Consider the following 21,984-nt stretch of genomic DNA (forward strand, 5'->3'; position numbering starts at 1 on the left):
CATTTTTATACATTCTTTTGTTGTTGTGGGATTCACTGACCTCACTGTCATTTATTCCAAATTTAGGTTTTGTAACAAACTACAAAAATTTAAATATTTACCGGAATAAAGAAATGCCATTTAATTTTGTGTTGGTTTCTTGCTCAGTTCACATTGAATTATGATTCAAATTTAGTGTGTAACTGATTTTAATTTTAATATTAAGTCACAACAAATATATTCTTAACGTAATTATAATACAGAACAATGTATTAAAATACTCAGAGGCGTGAATTGCTTGCGTGCGTATTGTGCGATAAGATCAGAGATAAGGCTCTAAATGTGAGTATATACGTAGATAGCAAAGACGAATACATTTAAACTGAACCTATATTTTAGTATATACAATTTAGTAGTGACATACAATATTTACTAAATTAATACAAAAAATATATGTATTCGAAAATCCTAGAGTGCGAACTGTTTTTAAATTACCAGGTAAAATTTTGCGAAGTTAACATTTGACCGAACGTTCGCTGTTTCTTAACATTGGATAGAAAAAGTGAAAATATATATGTGAATGACTTTATTAATGACAGACTACTCATATTACCCGCTAATACTCGTATACTTGAGTATACGAGTATTACTTATAGTATACTTTGTAGTCGTCGTGGCCTAACGGATAAGACGTCCGGTGCATTCGTGTTGAGCGATGCACCGGTGTTCGAATCCCGCAGGCGGGTACCAATTTTTCAAATGAAATACGTACTCAACAAATGTTCACGATTGACTTCCACGGTGAAGGAATAACATCGTGTAATAAAAATGAAACCCGCAAAATTATAATTTGCGTAATTACTGGTGGTAGGACCTCTTGTGAGTCCGCGCGGGTGGGTACCACCACCCTGCCTACTTCTACCGTGAAGCAGTAATGCGTTTCGGTTTGAAGGGTGGGGCAGCCGTCGTTACTATACTTGAGACCTTAGAACTTGTATCTCAAGGTGGGTGGCGCATTTACGTTGTGGATGTCTATGGGCTCCAGTAACCACTTAACATCAGGTGGGCTGTGAGCTCGTCCACCCATCTAAGCAATAAAAAAAAAAAAAAAAAAAAAATATACGAGTATACTTGAGTATACGAGTATTAGCGGGAAAAAATAACTCGTTTTAAAAGTATACATTATTTTGCTACTGAAATAAATTTTTAATGGTAATTATAATTTTTTTTCTCGTTGTTTTAGGGTTATCACGTGTTTTTTGATAAACGATAAAACTTATGAATTTTAAATATTTATTCTAAATTCAAAATACGAAATCTCCACATCATTTTATTTTACAAACTCATATGTGGCATTTTAATAATTTTACGTCTACATATTTTATTCACAAACGAACGTGTCTTTAGATGGTAACGCATAAGTTTCCTTATATTCATATTACATTTTATTCTATATGTATTTAAAACTTGTTATGTATTTTGTTGATATTTTTGTGTGCAATGTAAATTGTATTATTACTTACCGCCCCTGCTGTCCATTAAATCACTATACCAACTTGAGACGGTCGCCATCTTCGTAAGTTACCACCAATTACTTCTGGAACAAAACACGTTTCTTTTATTACAAATTATATTAAATTACCTTATATTAAATTTAACGAACTATAGCACAATATTTTATTACATTAACCTAATTTTTTTATTTAAATTCAATTCATATACCTAAGCCTTTATTAATAGTAAGTAGTTAAAAAGTATGCTTTATTAATCTAATTAATGATAAAAGCTCCCACGCCCATGTGTTCATTAGTAATGTTTTTTTTTTTGTGAAGGTCCTTGAGGTAATGTTTTCATTTTTTACTAAATTCATTTGTGATCTACGGGTTTCATACACCCTCTTATAATTTTATATGTATATCAATACGAATTTTTGCGGCAATGTTTGTTTATTCGTGCTCTAGACATTCATGCATCGTTGATCCGGAACTTTGTAGTTGTTAGCAATTTAGGTAAGGCTTCTGCGTTTTTTTCTACGATAGTTAGCAAATGGAGTTGATACTTCATACATATATTTTAGCGGTAGTCAGAGCTAAGCACGACTTAAAATAAAATGGACACGAAACAGAAGCTGCCCTTATTAAAAATTTAATTTATTTCTACATTTTCAGCTCTGGTCTTCATAGGGATTAATTGTTTTTATGGCAATCCTTGACTGTAATTTGATATATGATTATTTGATATGAGATATGATATATTTGTTTGAAATGACTCGCACGCCACCTTTTATGGTCCTACACGCCTTCCTTGAAGTGCTGACAGCAAATTATCAATTTCTGTTCAAATTATCAATACGATCGGATAAATAAACGAAGTACGTATAGGATAAGTCACGAAAAAACAAAGGCTTTCAAAATAAAACATCAAGACAGACTAAATATTCAGTAGCTGCACCAAAACATTATCATATTAGGTATTTTGACAGAATATTTAATATAGAAACACACTTCCATCGCAGTTTTTTCAAAATAGTAAAAGAGTCTGTATTATAACAATTATACATGGCTACTGAAAGTTTTCAATGTTGTTTTGATGTGTATTGAAGTATCTATATTCTTTCTTTGTCTCTCCCTCTCTTAATTTCAAGACGAAACTTTATTTATAAACGAATAACAGTGTTTATATAACGGATATACAAAATGATTAAAGCTAACAAAAAAACTAAATTTAAATAACGGTGAAGATTTTGGATACAAATACCATTCAATATAGTATATGAATAATATGATAGATGATACTATGAATAATATGGAAACCATTAATTTGTTCTGGTAAAACTTGATTAGCGTTAACTTTTATGAAACCAATAACATGTTTTGATCTCGTAGCGAGTTATTTAATCCGTTGAAGTATCAGTAAATTTTTATTCTAGCACTTTTAATTTGATTTGGCGCTGTCATGGAGTATTTTAAACCGTGTATATTAATGACATTCCTTATTAGTATATACTGCTTTGTTATAATAGTGTACGACCGTTATGCGGAGATGTCAGCAATAAAATTAGTCTCTCAGTGGCTCCAGAAAGTCTATTCATGTTCGTCCGGAGTGAACTCTCTTTTTTTTCTCCCTACCTATTTGCTAGAAGCCTGAGGGGCTATTCCAGCTACGCGTGGACGGATAGGTGAGCCATCGGGCTCAACTTTTATTTTATTTTATTATTGCTTAGATGGATGGACGAGCTCACAGCCCACTTGGTGTTAAGTGGTTACTGGAGCCCATAGACATCTACAAAGTAAATGCGCCACCCACCTTGAGATATAAGTTCTAAGGTCTCAGTATAGTTACAGCGGCTGCCCCACCCTTCAAACCGAAATGCATTACTGCTTCACGGCATAAATAGGCAGTTTATGCTGTGAAGCAGTAATGCGTTTATTCGATGGTACCTACCCGTGCGGACTCACAAGAGGTCCTACCACCAGTAATAAAAGTACCTAATAAAATTTGGTAACATTAGCCCTAGCAAGAGCAGTGCTGCACAGAGTCGGTATGGCGACCCACTGAGAAGATCCGGCGAGAAACTCAGTGGCAGTGAACTGTCAAAGTGGCGTATCTCAATGGGTTAATTTAAATTTAGTTCACTTCAAAAAAAATTTAAGTCATGTCCAAGTCCGCGAATGACGGTGACCGCTTGAAATCAGGCGAGAAGTGAGATTGTCTAAGTAACATAAACAGGTCCAATAAGTAATCTTGCGACATTGTTACCAACTTGTATGCAACAAGTTTTGCATGCAGAATCACCGATTAAATATTTTCCGTCTTCTGTTTTACATGGTTCAATGCAGAGCTATATAGGCTAGGCGGAAAGGAGTAGAGCTGATTAAAATTATAGACGTTATTTTGCCTGTGCTATTTACACCGGCGCTGATTTGCTGCGGTCGGCAATATTTGTTTTAAGAATTTTCAAATAAAATTAATACAGTACGTCTGACATCGATAAGACATAGTAACAATACTTTATTAGTGATATACGAATGCGATATCGCAAATGTTAAAGATATAATAGCACGTGTGCCTTTTAATATCACGTAGATTGATATCGTCATGGAATGCATTCTGTGAAATGTTCATGTACAGTCATAATATTATTTATACAATTTTATAAGGACAACACTGATTCCTTTAACTGGGTACAATCAAAGGAAATGACAAGTGAGTTCGTCAACTACGTTATTAGTAACGATCATGTAATACGGCAGATATTTAGATGTCTCAAATAGTCCAGTAAATCCGGATAACACGAAACAGTACCGGTGGGAACTGAAAACGGAGAGATTCTACGGTCAGTGCGTGCTGCAAGCGATTGCACAACACAGAGACCTTGACCTGCTCTTCACGGCAAAATTCACTTGCGCACACTTGAACTATATTACTTCTTTTCAATCAGCATACCTTCTTTTTAATATAAATATATGGCAGGCATGTGCCTAGGAAACAACTATAGCTCCATTTAAATTTTTTTTATGAATTGTAAGGTTAATTTTGGTCTGAGTATCTTTTTTTTTATTTAATTGTAAGAGTTATCTAGCATCAACAGTGAAACGATTAATGAATTATTAAATACCTCCACTGCGAATAGCTTGATTCGTAGGTAAATATATTAATGCTACGGCACTCACAGCATTGCCTATTTTATGACGAGTGTAAAACTAATCAGGATTCCACGACATACATAAAATGTTGTCAAGGACAGGACGGTCCAATAACTTGCAAGGAAAAAGATAGCGGTTTCGTCTGAGCGTTCTATGAAGCAGTCGCAACTTTCACCAGGCCTTAGCGCGCGGTCCGCGGTCTTTACGTAAGGGTGTTGCGCCAGACACGGCCGAGGCTTGCGCCCTGCGGAACCGTTGACCCACTGCCACAGACTCGTACGTACCGTGCCCACTGGTCGACATCCCGCAGAACGTTCTCAAACATTGCGTTAACGTTGTGCATGGCAATGGCCCGCGCTTTAACTTGAAAACAATTATGAAATTACCGTTTTTATTACAAACTAGGTTAATTGCGTCGGCTACAAAGTAAAAGTCGATATCTACAAATGCCCATTTTGATTTGATAATCTTGACTTACAATGGTTAAAGGGAATGAAGATCCTGTTTGTTTCTTCTGGAGCATATAACGAACCTGCTATGATAAGAAAATCCAAACCATTTCGATTAAAAATCTATCTATATTGGGTCAACTCGAATTAGAGCAACAACACAAATTTCCATATATTACAAAAAATACTTCAAAATATAAGATTTGATTTTTATTTCGTATTTAAGACATCCTGTTTTTTTAAATCCGGCGGGCTATGACTTATCGACAAATCAGATTTTATTAGCGTAGGTAAATATTTCTATCGTGACGTTTCGAGTAGGTATGAAAAGTATTTTCCATAAATTTTAACGACCTATACACGTGAACATCACGGATTACAATCGTCTTTTAAATTTCTGTTTTGTTTATGAACATATAAATAACTATTCAATAATCGATATTAGAATAGTTAGAAAGAGTATGAATATATCATATTTAAGCAATCTATGAAGAAAGATTTAGTTCGAAATTATATTATATTAAATTTAATGTATATGAAAACATTTATTAAATAAATAATTTTTCGTACTGTCAAGATGAGTGAATCTAATGAAGAAATTCGATACATTTTAAAATTTTACTACAAAAAATACAACGCAAGCCGCGAAAAAAAATTGCGATGTTTATGGACCTAGTGCAGAGCCTGTGAGATTAGCACAAATTTGATTTAAGCGTTTTCAATCCGGAAATTTTGATGTCAAAGATGCACATCGCTCTATTACGGATAAAATGGATGCCATATTTGAAAAAGTCGAGCAAGATCGGCATATCAGTAGTTACGACGTAGCTGAAGAACTGGGAATTGACCACAAAACAGTTTTGGCGCATTTGAAAAAACTGGGTACACAAAAAAGCTCGATGGGTACCTCACGAGCTCACTGAAAGAAATCTAGTGAACCGTGTACTCATTTGTGATTCTTTATTACGGCGTAATGAAACCGAACCATTTTTGAAGAAGATGATAACTGTTGATGAAAAGTAGATAACGTACGACAAGAACGTGCGAAAAAGGTCGTGGTCAAAGGCCGGTCAGGCTTCACTGACTCTAGTTAAATGTAAATAAACTATATTAAAAAATGTTGAGAATTTTCTTAAAAAATGCGAAGAAACTTTTTCCTCAACCTAATATACTCCTTCTATTAAAAATATTTTATAATAAACGGACCAAAACGTATAGATAATCATACAACATTAGCAATTTTGTGGACCGAAATGGTAATGTTTTGTCCGTGTAATAATGACATGCAATTACTAAAATTCTTTTTTCCGCTGTAGATTGTATTGCAGATTTTTGTTATATTGTATATAACAAATAATGAAACATCTTGTTTATTATGTACATAAAGAATATAACATTATTTTTATATTGACATTAAATCGAAAGTCAATATCAACAAAATAAAACCAGACAAAGTGATAATTATAAAACAAAAACGAAACACGAGAGAGAGAGAAATAAATATAATTTTAAACGATTTCCTTTCAAATTCTTTGAAAATTTACTTTTTCCTGTCAAATATTTAACGTTATCAAGCAAAATTTGGTAAGTAGTATTTAATTTTCAAAATAAATTTATTACCTTTATCGTGCGGTTTGTGTCAGTCAGCAAATAGTCAATGAACTTATGTAACATATCACATTTCACATACGTAAATGATCAATTGAGTTACAATGTCCGTAATAACAGTGAAATGAAGATCATAATGAAGAACATAAGTCATAACCATAACCATAATATAACATTACGAAACGTCAGCGAGAATTTTATTTAAGAGGAAATGCGGGTTGCCTTTTTCCAGACACAATATATAAATTAAATAAAGGCAAAACATACAAGAATACCCAACCATATATTTACAAAAAAAAAAACAATATCATCCTAAAAGTTGAGTATAAAGTGCACGGACAGACGAATAAAAAACGTTGATAAGTTCATCCGTTAAGGTTGATAAAGAATCCGCGAGGATCGGTACAAGCGAACCGTTAGCTTTTTGGATGAACAGAGCGTCGAAGTTGAATTTGTCGTCTGCTACTCTGTTGCCATCGCCAATTAATGTCGTTTATCAAGGTTCGGTGTACTCTCCCACGCATTAAGCCTTGTATGTTAATGATATGCTGGCCATTGATGGCCTTAAATGCCCTATGGATCGACAATCTGTTTTTCTGCAAACGTGGTTCAGGACAGACCATGGAAACTGATGTATAAAAAGGTAGGTGGGTACACCTGGTGTAAAGTGATTACAGAAGCCCATAGACGTCTTAATACCACTACCCACCTTGACACACGAGGTCGAATTCAAGGTCTCTCGCGGCTTTTCGTGGTACCTACCAGTGCGGATAAAGAGTAAAAACACAAACCAGCGATTTTCAAAATTATTTTCTGTCTGTTTGTTTGTTCCCGTACATCTCCGGAATTGCTGAGTGGATTTTTATTTACTGATAGATAATTTGGGGCAGAATTTAAGACTGTTTTTTTGGATCCTTAGAATCACTTTTATATTGTTAGACGTTAGTTGTTAAATTATATTTTTTATTTTTATATTGTTAAGTTTTCACGTGCAAACCCCTGAACCGATTTTCATAAAAATAGGTATGGAAGTATTTTGAACCCTGAGAAAGAATATAGGCAACCTTTTATCCTACTGCTGAATACTGGTTTCCGACAATGCGATATATAGTGTAGTCTACACATGCTTATGGAATAAATAAAAAAATACCATATACCTTATACATCATTGATGTCCACAAAAAAAATTGCATGTAAAATAATTACTTTTAAATTATTTTGAATATAATTATATTACTTTGAATATGATAGTTACTTTGAAGAAGGACCCTTTTGTTCGTACAGTCGCAATTCCAAGGAGTATTCCTGTAAACTTCCACGATTATTCAGATTGGGGTTGACGTTCGAGCGATGTTCAATATCGGTGTTATTTGGAGGGCAAAGTCAAGTTGGCGTAAAAATGCTGCGAAGCCTCAACAAGCGAAGCGGTACTTCAGGTCTGGACAAAGATTTTTGCTTTATAAAGCGCAAGTCCGGCTTCGCGTGGAGTACTGCTCTGACGTCTGGATCGAGCCTCGCAAATATCAGCTACTTCCATTTGACTCCATACCGGAGAGGGCCGTTAGCATTGTTGATAACTCCATACAGACGTATCGTTTGGAACCGCTGGATTTACGATGGGACTTCGGTTCTATTTGTGGTTTAAACCGTATGTTTAACGGGCAGTGCTCTGAGGTATTGTTTGTGATCATCCGATCTTTTTTTTTTTTTTTTTATTGCCTTTGTAGGCAGACGGGCATACGGCCCACCTGATGGTGAGTGGTTACCGTCGCCCATGGACTTCAGCAATGCCAGGGGCAGAGCCAAGCCGCTGCCTACCGCTTAATACTCTCCACAAGCCACGTTTGAAGAAGGACATGTCATAGCGCTCGGGAAACACCGTGGAGGGGAGCTCATTCCATAGCCGGATGGTCTGTGGCAAAAAAGATCTCTGGAAACGCACTGTGGATGACCGCAGTGGCTCCAGGTAGTATGGATGAACTCTACTCCGGTGGCGGGCGGTGCGATGGTAAAAACGAGATGCTGGTATAATCTCGAACAATTCCTCAGATCACTCCCCATGGAACATACGGTATAAAATACAGAGGGAACCGAAGTCCCTCCGCAAACCCAGAGGCTCCAAACGATCCGAGAGAATGGGATTATCGACAATCCGAACGGCCCTCCTCTGTATGGAGTCAAATGGAAGAAGCTGGTATTTGGGAGCCCCGGCCCAGAGATGGGAGCAGTACTCCATGCGAGGCCGGACTTGTGCTTTATAAAGCAAAAGTCTTTGTCCAGGCGTGAAGTACCGCTTCGCTCTGTTGAGGACTCCCAGCATTTTGGACGCCAACTTGGCTTTGCCTTCCAAATGACTCCGAAACTGGACATCATTTCGTTTTTACCATCGCACCGCCCGCCATCAGAGTAGAGTTCATTCATACGTAGAACTAGAGGTGCCTTTCCGGATATGTTTGCCACGTATCATATGGCTACGGAATAACTCCATTCGACGGTGTTTCCTGAGCGCTATAACGTCTTTCTTCAAACGAGGTTTGCGGAGATTACTCAGTGGTAGGCAACGACTTGGCTGTGCCCCTGGCATTGCCGACTTCCACGTGTGACACTAATCACTCACTAGCAGGTGGGCGGTATCCAATTCTGCCTACAAGGACAATAAACTCAATGTTTGCTAACTTTTTTTGCTTTCTGAATGGTAAAAATTTAATAACGTCAAAATCTTTAGGTGACGCAAGAACAAATAAGCCAATTTCCATAATGACCATCAAAGTTTGTAATTAAGTTAACAAAGAGGCGACATTGATGCGCTGAATTACGCAAAGTAATCGATATGCGGTGATGATCAATTGGTTGCGTCGCGAAAACTTAGCAAGCCAAGTTACATAATGGAATATGGTACAATTTGAAACGATTTGTTTTCGACCTCGTTCTCATGTGAATATTTAATAAGATTACACCAGAACTTGGATTGCTTGTTTATGTAGTTCATAAGTTATACATATTTTTGCGTAGGGAGAAGTCGGTGGAAGCCACTTCTCGCCCTTTGGATTAAAGGTGGCAATATTATGAGTGTAGTAACGTGTTATAACTACCTCATTGCTCCGAATCGTCCAAGCACCATAGAAATTGAGCCTGAACAAAGCAAAATACGTTTCATCATCTTACCCGGACGATTGCAATAGGGCCTGAACGAATTATATAATTTTTTTATGAAGAGTTTAGATGTAGTCTAGCACGAACATATGTTATTTATATGTATTATTCAAGTTTGATAATTTCTGAATTCATAAAAAAACCTTACTTCAGTTATAAGCAAACAACAAAACTAATACATCTTATTACAGAGTAAAGTTTTCACATTTCCTCTCGTATTTAACTCTTGACAACGTAACAAAACACATAGGCAAAACACCTTTTTTGTCGGCATACGCTGGCGAGTACGTAGTTTAATCGCAATCAGTACTCATGCCTTTAACAATGTAAATGCAATACTAGCAGGGTGCCAACCGAATATGGTCTCCTGGCTTCTGAAATCTGCCTACGACTTTTACTGACGCAGGTGAAGACTGGTTCACGGACTTTTTTTTTGGTCAGAAGGAAATCGCTGTTTTACCGCTTGTGCGTTGTTGGTTGTAGGCGAGACAGATAGGAGTTGAGCCGACTAAAACGTCCTGTTGCTCAACAATCCATGTTTGAACTTCGGATGTGATAGAGCTCAACCAAAAGAAAACCGGACGAGTCGCGTCTCACGCGAAGTACATCACTCGCCGCCATCCGGCCCGCTCTGGACACCAAACCGGCGGTCATCAGTACCACGTCTATCGGTTCTCAGGGTCGTCGAGCTATCCAGTCTGCCTAGATGGCGCTACTACCAGCTCGGGTCGGGGAGTGTATTCATACGTCACCCAGTTGCTCGTCCCTAATACGCATGTAGCAGCTTATACCTTGTCTTCTTGAGTCTCAGCCGGGATCTTCTTCGATCCCTAAGCCGGCATACGGAGAGGACTCGAAACACTTAGGGGGTCAGGATTATGGCGAAACCCCTAGCCCGACTCCCAGCTCTATGGCAATATATTGTTGCGGAGAAGAGTATAATTTCTCATGCGCTGGCGCCTGCTTCGTCTAAAACTATCAATCCGTTTGGATTGATATAAATACCATATACATATTAATAATTTTCCGTTCAAAATTTAAATCCTTGCCTGTTAATGAGATGCTGGCTTGTTTAATTAGTTCCACAATGGCCTAAAATTTTATTTAAAATTTATTCTTGTCAGCTAAGACAACAACCAGTATTGATCGTTGAATTTTTTTCAATGTCAATGGTAACCTTATAAATATGTTGCTGAATTCTATATCTGTGTTGATCGAGTGTGACGTAATGTATTAGGTTTATTAACCATTTTTGGTGAATACTTATGTTAAAACACATTTTGTTAACAACATTGAAAAAAGCAACAGTAGTTTCAATTTTAATTAATGCCGTTAAAGAGTTATAGCATGGAATTCTAAATATTATTATACATATAACAGAAAAATGTGAAATAGTTCCTGAATTTTATTGATATATTATCGGTTGGGTTAGGAGGAAAAATAATTAGCAGCATTTATAAGCACGTTTATCAATATTTTCGTTACGCATATTATATGTAGATAATATTTATATTGTATACCCAAGCACGTCCAGTAAAATTGGTTTTTAACAAACATTTGTTTCGATGACACAAACCGATGTTTTGACAAAAAATAAAATAAAATAGTAACATGTATTTTACAATATGGAATTTAAAAAATATGATTAATTGTGTTACGGAAAAATGTTACAGATTTCCTAAAATTACGAAAATTTTAATGTACTTACGGTGAGAATATATGGGTTAAACAGAACTGACACGTAACAAACGAAGAAAGGACCGCCGGACCTTTCCAAATGAGCTTGGCTATTTAGCACACAGCTTGAATACTAATAAAGACTAGCGAGACTTTCGCGTATTTGTTGATGTATGTGCAAGCGCAGGTGCTGGCGTCCAAGGCGGACACTGACTGACAAACGCGCGCGCCGTCTCCAACCATTCGCCGCACTGTCCGGTGTGACAGACTGCGTCACATCATCTGCGTCACATGGACGTCATCCACCGAATTTTGTTCAATTATTAAGACATCCCTAGCTACTATGAAAATATTTAAAGACGCTGCACAAACGGATTTACACTTTTGATTTTTAATAATCGATTTATTAGTATTAAATAAACGCGTGACGCTTACTGTTCTATGTTTCAATTTTAGTACTATCGATAAAATTTTATTGTATTCAAGACTAAAATAGACAAATTTAATTTGGTTATTCGTTAAACAACTGCTACAACACAACACACACGCACGCAGAAGAGCAAATTTTTATTAAAATTAAATGATATTATAATTTAATCTATAATAAATACGTTGATTTATGCTGTCCGTCAGTAACAAAGTTTTTGGATTTAAATCATTAAACGTGGCGTGGTGCGGCGTAGCGTGATATCAACCCTCCTTCAAATTATTAGGCCCTAGGATTCAGTAGTTATGGGTAGGCATTAGTAGGTAGCCTAGGTTAGAAAAAAAGTTACATTTGCATGTGTCCAGGGAGACAATCAGGCTATATTTATATTCATGCGATAAATGATCTCCGATTAAGAAAAGTAGGTTGGTGGAAGTAATTTAAAATACTCGAATTCTCGCAAGTGAAGTTACGGGCGAGAAGCTAGACTTGGATTTTTATGGCTAATTCGTGATTTTCGACCGATTTTCGGGAGTTCTAAATTAGAAACAGTCAGTAAATTAGAAAATTTACAAGCGCAATTGTTGAAGTAATTTCAAATGCAACATTCTCACACAGTGTTACAAAATAATATGTATTGTGTAACCAGGACTTTTGAATTATGTAGTAGTAATTATTTAGTCCAGTTTCATTCATTTAAATTATAATTTTTTGAGGAAATATGTTTCTAGGTTGAATAAGTGCATTCGCTTAGATAAAATTCATATAAATTGGTTACAGTAATAAAATAGCTACAGCGAACGAAGTAAATATATACTAATGATTCGTTTTTTATTGCAGAACTAGCTGACCCGGCAGACTTCGTAGTGCCTCAATCGATAAACAAAAGACTTAAACTTTTGTATAAAATAAACTTAAAGCAAAAAAAAGGATCCGTCCGACGGGGGACACATTAAAAGAAAAAGAAAATTGTTATTTTTATTTAATTCCGAGCATTTTCATATTTATCCACCTTTTAAACCTTCTCTGGACTTCCACAAGTAATTCAAGACCAAAGTTAGCCAAATCGGTCCAGCCGTTCTCGAGTTTTAGTGAGACTAACGAACAGCAATTCATTTTTATATATAGAGATGAAAGATGAATAAAATTGACTTTGACTCAACGATCAGCAGACTCTTTTAGATTCTAGAGCTTTTCAAAGAGTGGGCCTCAAAATGTCCACGGAAATGAGGAAGATCATGACGAGTATCGATTTTATGACCAGAACAGTAAATCTTAGAATATCTACACTAGAAGTTGTGGACAGAAGCGTGAAGTTATTATTGCGGGCCTAATAAGAAATACCAAGATAATATTGTAGTTTTTTTATGAAATTACATGCTAATTAATTTTTTAGCAAAGCTGTCCCATAAAATCGTCTAGACAATTTAGACTGCAGATCATTAGTCCGTTTTTAGATAACTAAAAATCATTTAAATTTTAAATGACTTTTTGACTACCCTTTTTAAATTTTTAATTTACTTGACTAAGACTTGAAAGAGTATCAAGCATACAGACTATTTACGGTCAGTTACTCATGTTATTTAATAAGTGAAAAATAAAGAGACTCAGAGCTAAATTCACTGCTATAACTTTTTTTTTCAGTCCTGCCAATTTGACAGTTGTCATTATGCAGTGTCCCTTTCACATAAGGTCCCTGCTATTTCTTTTCATCTATTCTCTTTCTCTATTTCTAGTATTATGTGACACACATAATAATATTAGTTGGAGTCGTCTAGTTATCGGTTTAATCTTAGATACCTCATCCCGTCGTATGCTGGTTTCGGGTGATATACCAAAGGACTTGGGAACTAGTAATTGCATAAGTAACGCAATTCTTTTTTGGGCCACAAGTTCTCGACCGAAGTTAGCATTCAGAACTATTTTTATAGAGCATTAGCAAAACAAGTTCTTTTTTATCTCATAAAACAGATTAAGTTATGTGACGTAAGTAAATCATATATTCGTTCAAGAACATTCTGATCGTGTTCTTTGGAAATAACAAAAACAATAGCTGTGCTGAATAGTTTTGAATCGCCCGTAGCCCGTAGGTAGAATCGGTGTAGGTACTTGTAATGTTCCCCGTAATTGTTTCAATATTATTCAAACTAATTAACGTGTTTACGTTCGGTTTCAAACGAACGAACGAATTTCTACGAGGTAATAATAACAGTGTGTTGTAAAATCAAAGAAGTCAAATTGAGCAGTTAGACGACGCAAGTGTATGTTGACCATCTCTGCTGTAAAGCATTCATACGTAGGTGGGAGAGTTATAAAATATTTATAGAGATTTCGATTGCTATGCTTGAGATTGTTTTCTGCGCGATTGATGTGCTTAAGAAATTGATAAGTTTATAGCATTAACTAGCGACCCGCCCTCGCTTCGCTTCGGAAACATTAAAACACACATGAAACCAAAAAATAAAATTTTTTTTTTTTTTTAAAAAGTAGCCTATGTTCATCAGGGACAATGTCGGCTTCTAATGGAAAAATAATTTTTCAAATCGGTCCAGTAGTTTCGGAGCCTATTCGAAACAAACAAACAAACAAATCTTTCCTCTTTATAATATTAGTATAGAAGTATAGATATAGATAAGATGCAAAAGAGTTAAATAAATATTCGTCGTCGTCGTTGTGGCCCAAAGGATAAGACGCCTTGTGCATTCGTATCTAGCGATGCAAGGGTGTTCGAATCCCGCAGGTGGGTACCAATTTTTCTAATGAAATCGTACTTAACAAATGTTCACGATTGACTTCCACGGTGAAGAAATAACATCGTGTAATAAAAATCAAACCCGCAAAATTGTAATTTGCGTAATTACTGGTGGTAGGACCTCTTGTGAGTCCGCACGGGTAGGTACCACCGTCCTGCCTATTTCTGCCGTGAAGCAGTAATGCGTTGGGAGGGGGGGGGGGTAAGGGTTTACTCCCGGCACTATTCCCACCCCGCGGAACCCCATGGTTATGAAGATATCAACGGTTAATTTTGTTTATCAAAATTGCATTATTTAGTCAAACTCGAAGGGAGCTTAAGTTTGAATCCGCCTTATCTCCGGCGCTGCGGGAAGAGCAGCCCTTCCACCCTTGGGTGCCGAAACACGGTCAAACGTGCTCCGCTTCGCAGCTTCGGCTTGTTGGTCGCCTAGCCTCGGCCGCTCCGCCTCGCACTGTTTCCGTGCTCCGTCACAGCGAGCGAGGACTGCTCTCCCTCCGCGCCTCCGGTTTTTTATATACACTCTAGGGGTAGGGCAGACAAGACCAGGTGGAAAGTGGGGTGCTCTGATTCGCTTTTCCATATTTTTCGAGTTGTCCACACTTACTAACCATTAATTTTTTGCCGCGGTGGCGTTAATACGTAAGTACCAAAAATAATATCGATTTGATTCGATTTAACGTATTTGTTCAATGTCAAAATAAACTACCACTGGTTTCAAGAGCCATTCCTGAGAAGTACCCACGAAAGAGACGCAATTTACTTATTGGTTTTTAATTGAAGTAATACTTACTATAGAACAATCTAATATCACAGGAAGACTGGCGGGGCGTATTCTTGTTAAAAAGTGGAACTCTGTAAATAAACAGTTTTGTTATTGTCAGGATAAATTATTTAAGACACAGATTAGTAAATTATGGGCAGGTAAATATCTGAATGTAGAAATAAAAAAATTATTCCGAGTACGGTTTTTGGAACTGTTTATCGATCAATAATCTGTACATGTTTTATGGAAGAAAGAGCGTAGAGTTGTGATCTTAAGGTCCACTAAGCGGTTCTCGAAGCCAAGACAGCTTGAATACTGTCGCCGAGCCTACTTTGAGACATGAGGGCGAAGTATCAATTGCATTGGAATAACGGCTTTCCTATACTTTAATTCAGAATGTATAAAATCAGCCAGACGCTAATGACAAATAACCTTTTTTTTTTTTTTAACGCTGGGGTATCCATTTACGGATACCCGGTCGAGGGGGGTAACGGACCGGGTTATGTCGGACTCCGGCGCCTCCTGAGAGGAAGAAGGGGAGAAGAGAAGGACTGAGGTCCTTCACCTCCCCCAATTTCTCACAGGAGACTACGCCTTGAAAAAGGCGCGCGAAGCACTTGCCCCGCAGAACGACTACTGACTAAACCCCATCGAGCTCCACCACACCGACTACACGAAACTTACGGTACCGCGATGCGCGCCGAAAGTCTCGCCTTAGGCGGTACCCGTACTGATGTTAAGACGGGATTTCATCCCCGGGAAAATCCCGTAGAACTTCGTCTCGGGAGACACACCGTGAGCGGCGCACAGGAGCGACCTTGCACCGCTTCACCACCGGACCAACAGTCGAGTGCCGGGCGCCCCCGCACCCGGCACTCGATAGTCCCTACGAGGGCTGAGCGGCGGCCTCTCGCACGCGCCGTCCACCCCGCCTTCTGCGCTGAGGAGCCGAAGAGGGATCCCATTCCCTTTCGCGCTCCTCAGCCTCACGAAGCGCCATGACCAAGTCACAGAACCCAGCCATGGCCTCCCACGAACTCCGGTCCTCTACCATACGGGCAACGATAGCCCTCAAAGAGAGGTCCTGCCCCAACACCGCGACGAGGTTTCGATGATGAATGACAAATAACCTAAAATTAAAAATTAAAAACATTCACTCACATTACCATTTTTGTGAAATAATAGTGATTTAAGTATTTATTTAAGTATTAACAAAAAAATCGTATTTGTGACGATTTTTTGCATTCCAGAATCAATTATAACAAAATGTAATTCAAATCATGTTGGTTCTTAGAATTCCAAAAAAATAGACAGTCATTCCTGATAAACACCAGTGAAACAAACTCAGCAGGCTATTCTGGATGAAATGTCTTTTTTATTGCGTAGATGGATAACAAAACTCACGATCCACAAAGTGTTAAGTACCGGAACATATAGACAAACAACATGAATTCCGACAACCACCTTGAAATATGCGCCAATTTTATGATGATAAGATTGAATAAGTATATTAAAGATTGTTCACTCGTATAATATGGACGATGGTCCTGAAAGACATTTCATAGTAGTGTGATTGTTGTTTGCGTGAAATATCGAAGAATAAAAACTGTCCGGTTTCCCAATAATATGCGACAAAAATAATTAGGTAGTACCGGCCTGTATGAGCACACATTTTTACGTTCAGAGTTCCGTGAAAACACTGAAATGCAGTAATAGCATTAATTGCGAGACAACAGTGAACAAAACGCGATTTTGATTCGAGCGTGGGAACAAAGTAGCTTTTTAATTTTTCAATCTTCAGGGCCATGAATTGACATTGTTCAGCCATAAATTTGAAACATTCGAATTTTACTGTGCTCTGTTTCTTTCACATGCATATAAAAAAGCGAGTGAAAAAAACAAACCCCTACGAAATTCGATTTTGGAACTCGACCTCAAAGAAACCACGTTCGGAAACGCGCAATACCCTAAAATTTAAAGATATTTGTAATAAAGAAATTACGTTTTTTTTAATAGTTATTTCAATCTATTCCTGTTCATTTCTATGTCTCCTAAGTAATATGTGTTCTCACTGCTGAGGTGAAAAGTTATGTGTGCTACACGAAAGCAAAGTTTTTTGCATCTCGTGCTGTTGAGTCCCTCACTACGCTCAGGATTCTACAGGATACTTTGAACCACTCGCTACGCTAGTGAATCAATCATAGAATCCTTCGCTTGCTCGGGACTCAAAATCAGCACTGGAAACAAAAAACAACTTTGTTGATGATGACACGTTAAATTGAGATAGATAACGAAATAAATGACTCATTCGATAATTTTATCGATGTATTATATGTATATACTTTGAGTAAGCAGTATTAAGTTGATAAATAATAATTAATGGTTTATCGATATCAGGCAATTAGTCAGCTAGCCTTGATATTGACCCAATTTAGGCGATTAGCGAATCGCGGCATGCCAAACGCTCTAAGACGTTTAGACCAATTTGGACAATATTAACACGTTTTAAGTATTTCCTATATAAGGTAGAATTATATAGGTAGAACATAGGTTAGACCAATTTCAGTAAATATAGCTTAGGACATAATATACTATAGTAGATAATGGTTAGGTTACATATTATTATTATTAGGTACATATTATAAATTGTTTATAATAGCGTGGGTAGGCCTCCCACAAGGTGGGCCGACGACCTATTGAGGTTCGCGGGGATCCGCAGGACCGGTCTTTGTGGCGAGGCTTGGGGGAGGCCTATGTCCAGCAGTGGACGTCCATGGGCTGATAGATAGATAGATAGATAGATAAATTGTTTTTTTTTTCAATTTGGATAGTATGTGTTTACTTCCTCATTTAATAAATCAAGCTTTAAATATTCGCTATGTTTAATTAAATTAATTTAATCAACATACAATCATAGTAGCTTTGTACAAATTATATTTAATCAGCCTTTGAATATATTATATAAGTATAGAGCTATAAAGTTTAATAGATAAAGAACGCACTCATGACTAACATTTAAAAGGTTTCAATTTTGAAGCAATTACTACATTGATTCAGGAATAGCCTTAATATACAATTTAAAAATAAAAGATTCACAAGCAGATATAAAAAGTATAAACAGTTAGAATTAAAAGTAAGTATAAAGAGTACTACAGCTTTTGAAACAGTATATACCATTATTATTTAAATAAATAATTGTATAAATAATATAAAAAATATAGTTTAACAATTATTATGCTACTTTATATTTTGTTTTCTTTTATAGACTTTAATGCTAAGATTGTGTAGAAAAGTATATTGAACAATAATAATTACCATCAGTGTAAATTTCTATTATAATGCAAAAATCAAGCCATGAAATACACATTTAGAATGTTGTGACTAGAATTGTTATTTATTAACACATAAAGCAGCTAACATACTAGTTATAAATATGTTTCCAACAGCCGACACAGATTAAGCTTTTAGCAATAATCTGTTGCAATACAAATGTTTCATAACTGAATTCTTAAATAAAAAAATTTATGTTATATCATATCTAGTTTTCATTTACAATACTATCGGTGATTTAATAAAAATATCATGATACTAATGAAAATTTTAGTTTACTATCCCTTTTAATTTATGTTTATTTTTTATTGTAAATTGTATCAGTAATGATCTTTTCAAAACTTGTGTTATTTTGGTGGCAGACTGTTATCTGACAGATTGTTATCTGAGAAGTTATATTGAGAGAAGTTATAGAGAAAAATTTCAAATTGTTTTTTAGTTGTATGTATATTATTATGTATATTAAATACTGAACGAAAATATTGCTAATTGACTAATACAAAACCTAATATCTACTAAATATCTGCTTTTTATGTAACTAGAACTGAGAATTCTTAGCTGACCAACAAGTTTTCTAATATGTATTTTTCAACATTACAGTTTTGGTGGTCACGAATGACTAAAACATTCACAGAAGTTGAAATTTTGCACTCACTACTCTTCCATGATTCATAATATAAATTGCTAAAATATATATTTTTTTTTGTTTCCTTGCACATGGAAATAACTAACAGTACCTTGAGGTTTGACAGTTTGCATGACTTGGGGTTTCAGAAATTTCATGATAAGAGATCCTTGGTGTCAAATGTTTGTCCAATTTGAAATTACGATTATTTAATTGAATTTATGTTCCAACCCTCATTTTGACACCCTTATACATTTTCACTTAATCAGGTTTGGTTTTTACTACCCACAAAATTAACCACTTTTAAGTTGCATTTTCAGATTCAAAGAATTTATTATTTGAGGAGCGTAGTAGTTTTTTTTGTTTTTATAGTGATTATTAAATAGAATGAAAAAAAAAAAAGCAAAAATGATCCTGATAAACTTTGTTACATTTGATATTACTTTTAAAAGTCAGCACATTAATACACTAGTTAGACACCATTAGTAACGTACCATTAGTCACATGAACAGTATTTTGGCTTTGCCCTTGTACAACATGAAAAAGCATGACTTCCACATATCTATTGTGTTCTTAATGGATACATGGGTGAGAAAATCTCAATCTATACTTCTTGCAATTGAATACATTTAAAAATTTTATCAAAGCAAGTAGTGTGCTCTCCATATACCATATACCATATCTTTGAAAGGTTTTAAGTTTGTGAAATAATTTGAAGCATATTTTCATTCTGCAGTAGGCAGCGGCTTGGCTCTGCTCCTGGCATTGCTGAAGTCCATGGGCGACGGTAACCACTTACCATCAGGTGGGCCGTAAGCTCATCTGCCTACAAAGGCAATAAAAAATAATAATAATAATACTTTTATATCTATTCAAATTTCCATTAATTTTATCCTTAGTTCTATTGGATAGCAAGAGCAGTTGGCACTTTTTATATTATTCGTAGTTAAAACAGTGGTTTTTATGATAAATTCAAGATTCAATTTCTAATAAAATTAATTAAGGTTTGTTTTTTCAACAATATCTATTGAGTGCTTTGTATATTTTATCTACCTTTACAATTTATTAGAAGGGCTGTATAATTGAAACCTATAGTTGTTATTTTAGCTAATGCGGCTTCTTTAAGCACTTTCAAAATTTTGATTTCTTGAAAGTAAAGCTTCATAAAAAAAATTTTTTTAATAAACTAGTAAAATTTTATGAATTTCACTTACCCTTGATCGCATCGATGTACACAGACTTTAGAAGAAAAATTTCAAGCAGTTGATTATAAAAAGGGATAAGTTAATCTAGAAACCGTCTATTACTTTAAGATCCAATCTCTTGATGACTAATATAGGTTATAAAATAGCTTACACTGGTTTTCCCTAAGATATATTGCTTCAATTCAGTTATATTAACATGTAGGTCAATCTTACTTCTAAAAATAATGATTACAATATATGCTATCTATCAAATTTACAAAACTACAAACAAAATTTCTAAAATAGAATTATTTCAACCCACTCCGGCACCACCCACCTAAGTAGGGCTGCGCAGTGCGTGTTTGGTTGGCCAAAACGTCATTGTTGACTATACCCTCACGTCTCTTTCTAGTCGATTTTTTCGAACATCTAACGTTGATGACGATATTTAATGGTGGGAAATAAAATGGAACGAAAAGAAAAGAAGCTGTTTTTATATGAAATTGAATATGCGATGAAATGAAAATAAATAAAAGTTCAGTAAAATATTGAGAATTTACTGAAACTTCTATGGATTTTTTTAAAGAATCCGAAAAGCCACGTCCCTCGTCCTCATTAAATTTTTTACCACTAGTGCACCTACCTTCACAAATGTTAAGGGGTCAATAAATCACCTGTATTAAATGTTTAGAACTGAAGAAACACTAAATTAAGTAGATAATAAAATAAAACTATTGGCACATCTCGCGATCCTGCTAAAAGCGTAGGGGCTTTAAAATCACGCCAAGCTTTTTTAATAAGATTTCGGACTTGGCGTTAAAATTATAAAATCAAGATTGATTAGGTATGATAAATTATAAAATTTATTGGTCCAGTGATAGAGAGTTATGGATTGTGTGTGTACATTGCTATTTTTTAATGCTGTTTGTTCACTGTTGATAAAATCAATTATTTAATAATAGGTTGGGGAAAAGTTTCTTCGCATTTTTTTAGAAAATTCACAAAAAAAATTAATATAGTTTATTTACATTTAATTAAAGTATGTAGGTACCATTTTGTTCGATAACTTTTTGCCATCTTATAGGTAGGGACATGATCCCATTGCTATATAAATTTTGGGGCTTCTGATCAAAATACCGCGACAATTGGTTTTGGCAGGCAGTTCTCTCATGATGTTAACCTGACACTGCCTAAAGAATTCTGAAGAGACCGAAACAGGTCGAAATCTGAAGGTGCAAGGTCAGGACTATACGGCGGATGCAATTAACAGCTCCCAGCCAAGCTCTCTTAATTATTGCTGAGTGGCTAAAGATTTGTGAAGTCTAGCGTTATCATGATGAAAAACCACACCCCTTCTGTTAATTAATTCCGGCCGCTTTCTCTCAACT

The 21,984-nt window shown here is 35.8% G+C and overlaps 1 protein-coding gene across 5 annotated transcripts in view; it reads right to left on the reverse strand.

Annotated features, from left to right (window-relative positions):
• LOC114241019 (very long chain fatty acid elongase AAEL008004) overlaps nt 1–21,232 on the reverse strand; it is a 40,653-nt gene extending 19,421 nt beyond the window's left edge. The window contains exons 1-3 of one of the 5 annotated variants that reach the window (XM_028171719.2): nt 20,627–21,232; nt 15,485–15,546; nt 1,503–1,576 (exon numbers count right to left, since the gene is read on the reverse strand). In XM_028171719.2, the coding sequence (XP_028027520.1) occupies nt 1,503–1,551 (49 nt within the window). In that variant the 5' untranslated portion in view covers nt 1,552–1,576; nt 15,485–15,546; nt 20,627–21,232. Of the gene's footprint in view, nt 1–1,502; nt 1,577–11,543; nt 11,772–15,484; nt 15,547–20,626 lie in introns of those variants that run through there. The other 4 variants (XM_028171721.2, XM_089737000.1, XM_028171718.2 and 1 more) reach the window with 4 other exon arrangements.
• Between the last annotated feature and the right edge of the window lie 752 nt (nt 21,233–21,984).

Source organism: Bombyx mandarina, chromosome 22 (assembly GCF_030267445.1).
Source record: "Bombyx mandarina strain Sakado chromosome 22, ASM3026744v2".
NCBI lineage: Eukaryota > Metazoa > Arthropoda > Insecta > Lepidoptera > Bombycidae > Bombyx > Bombyx mandarina.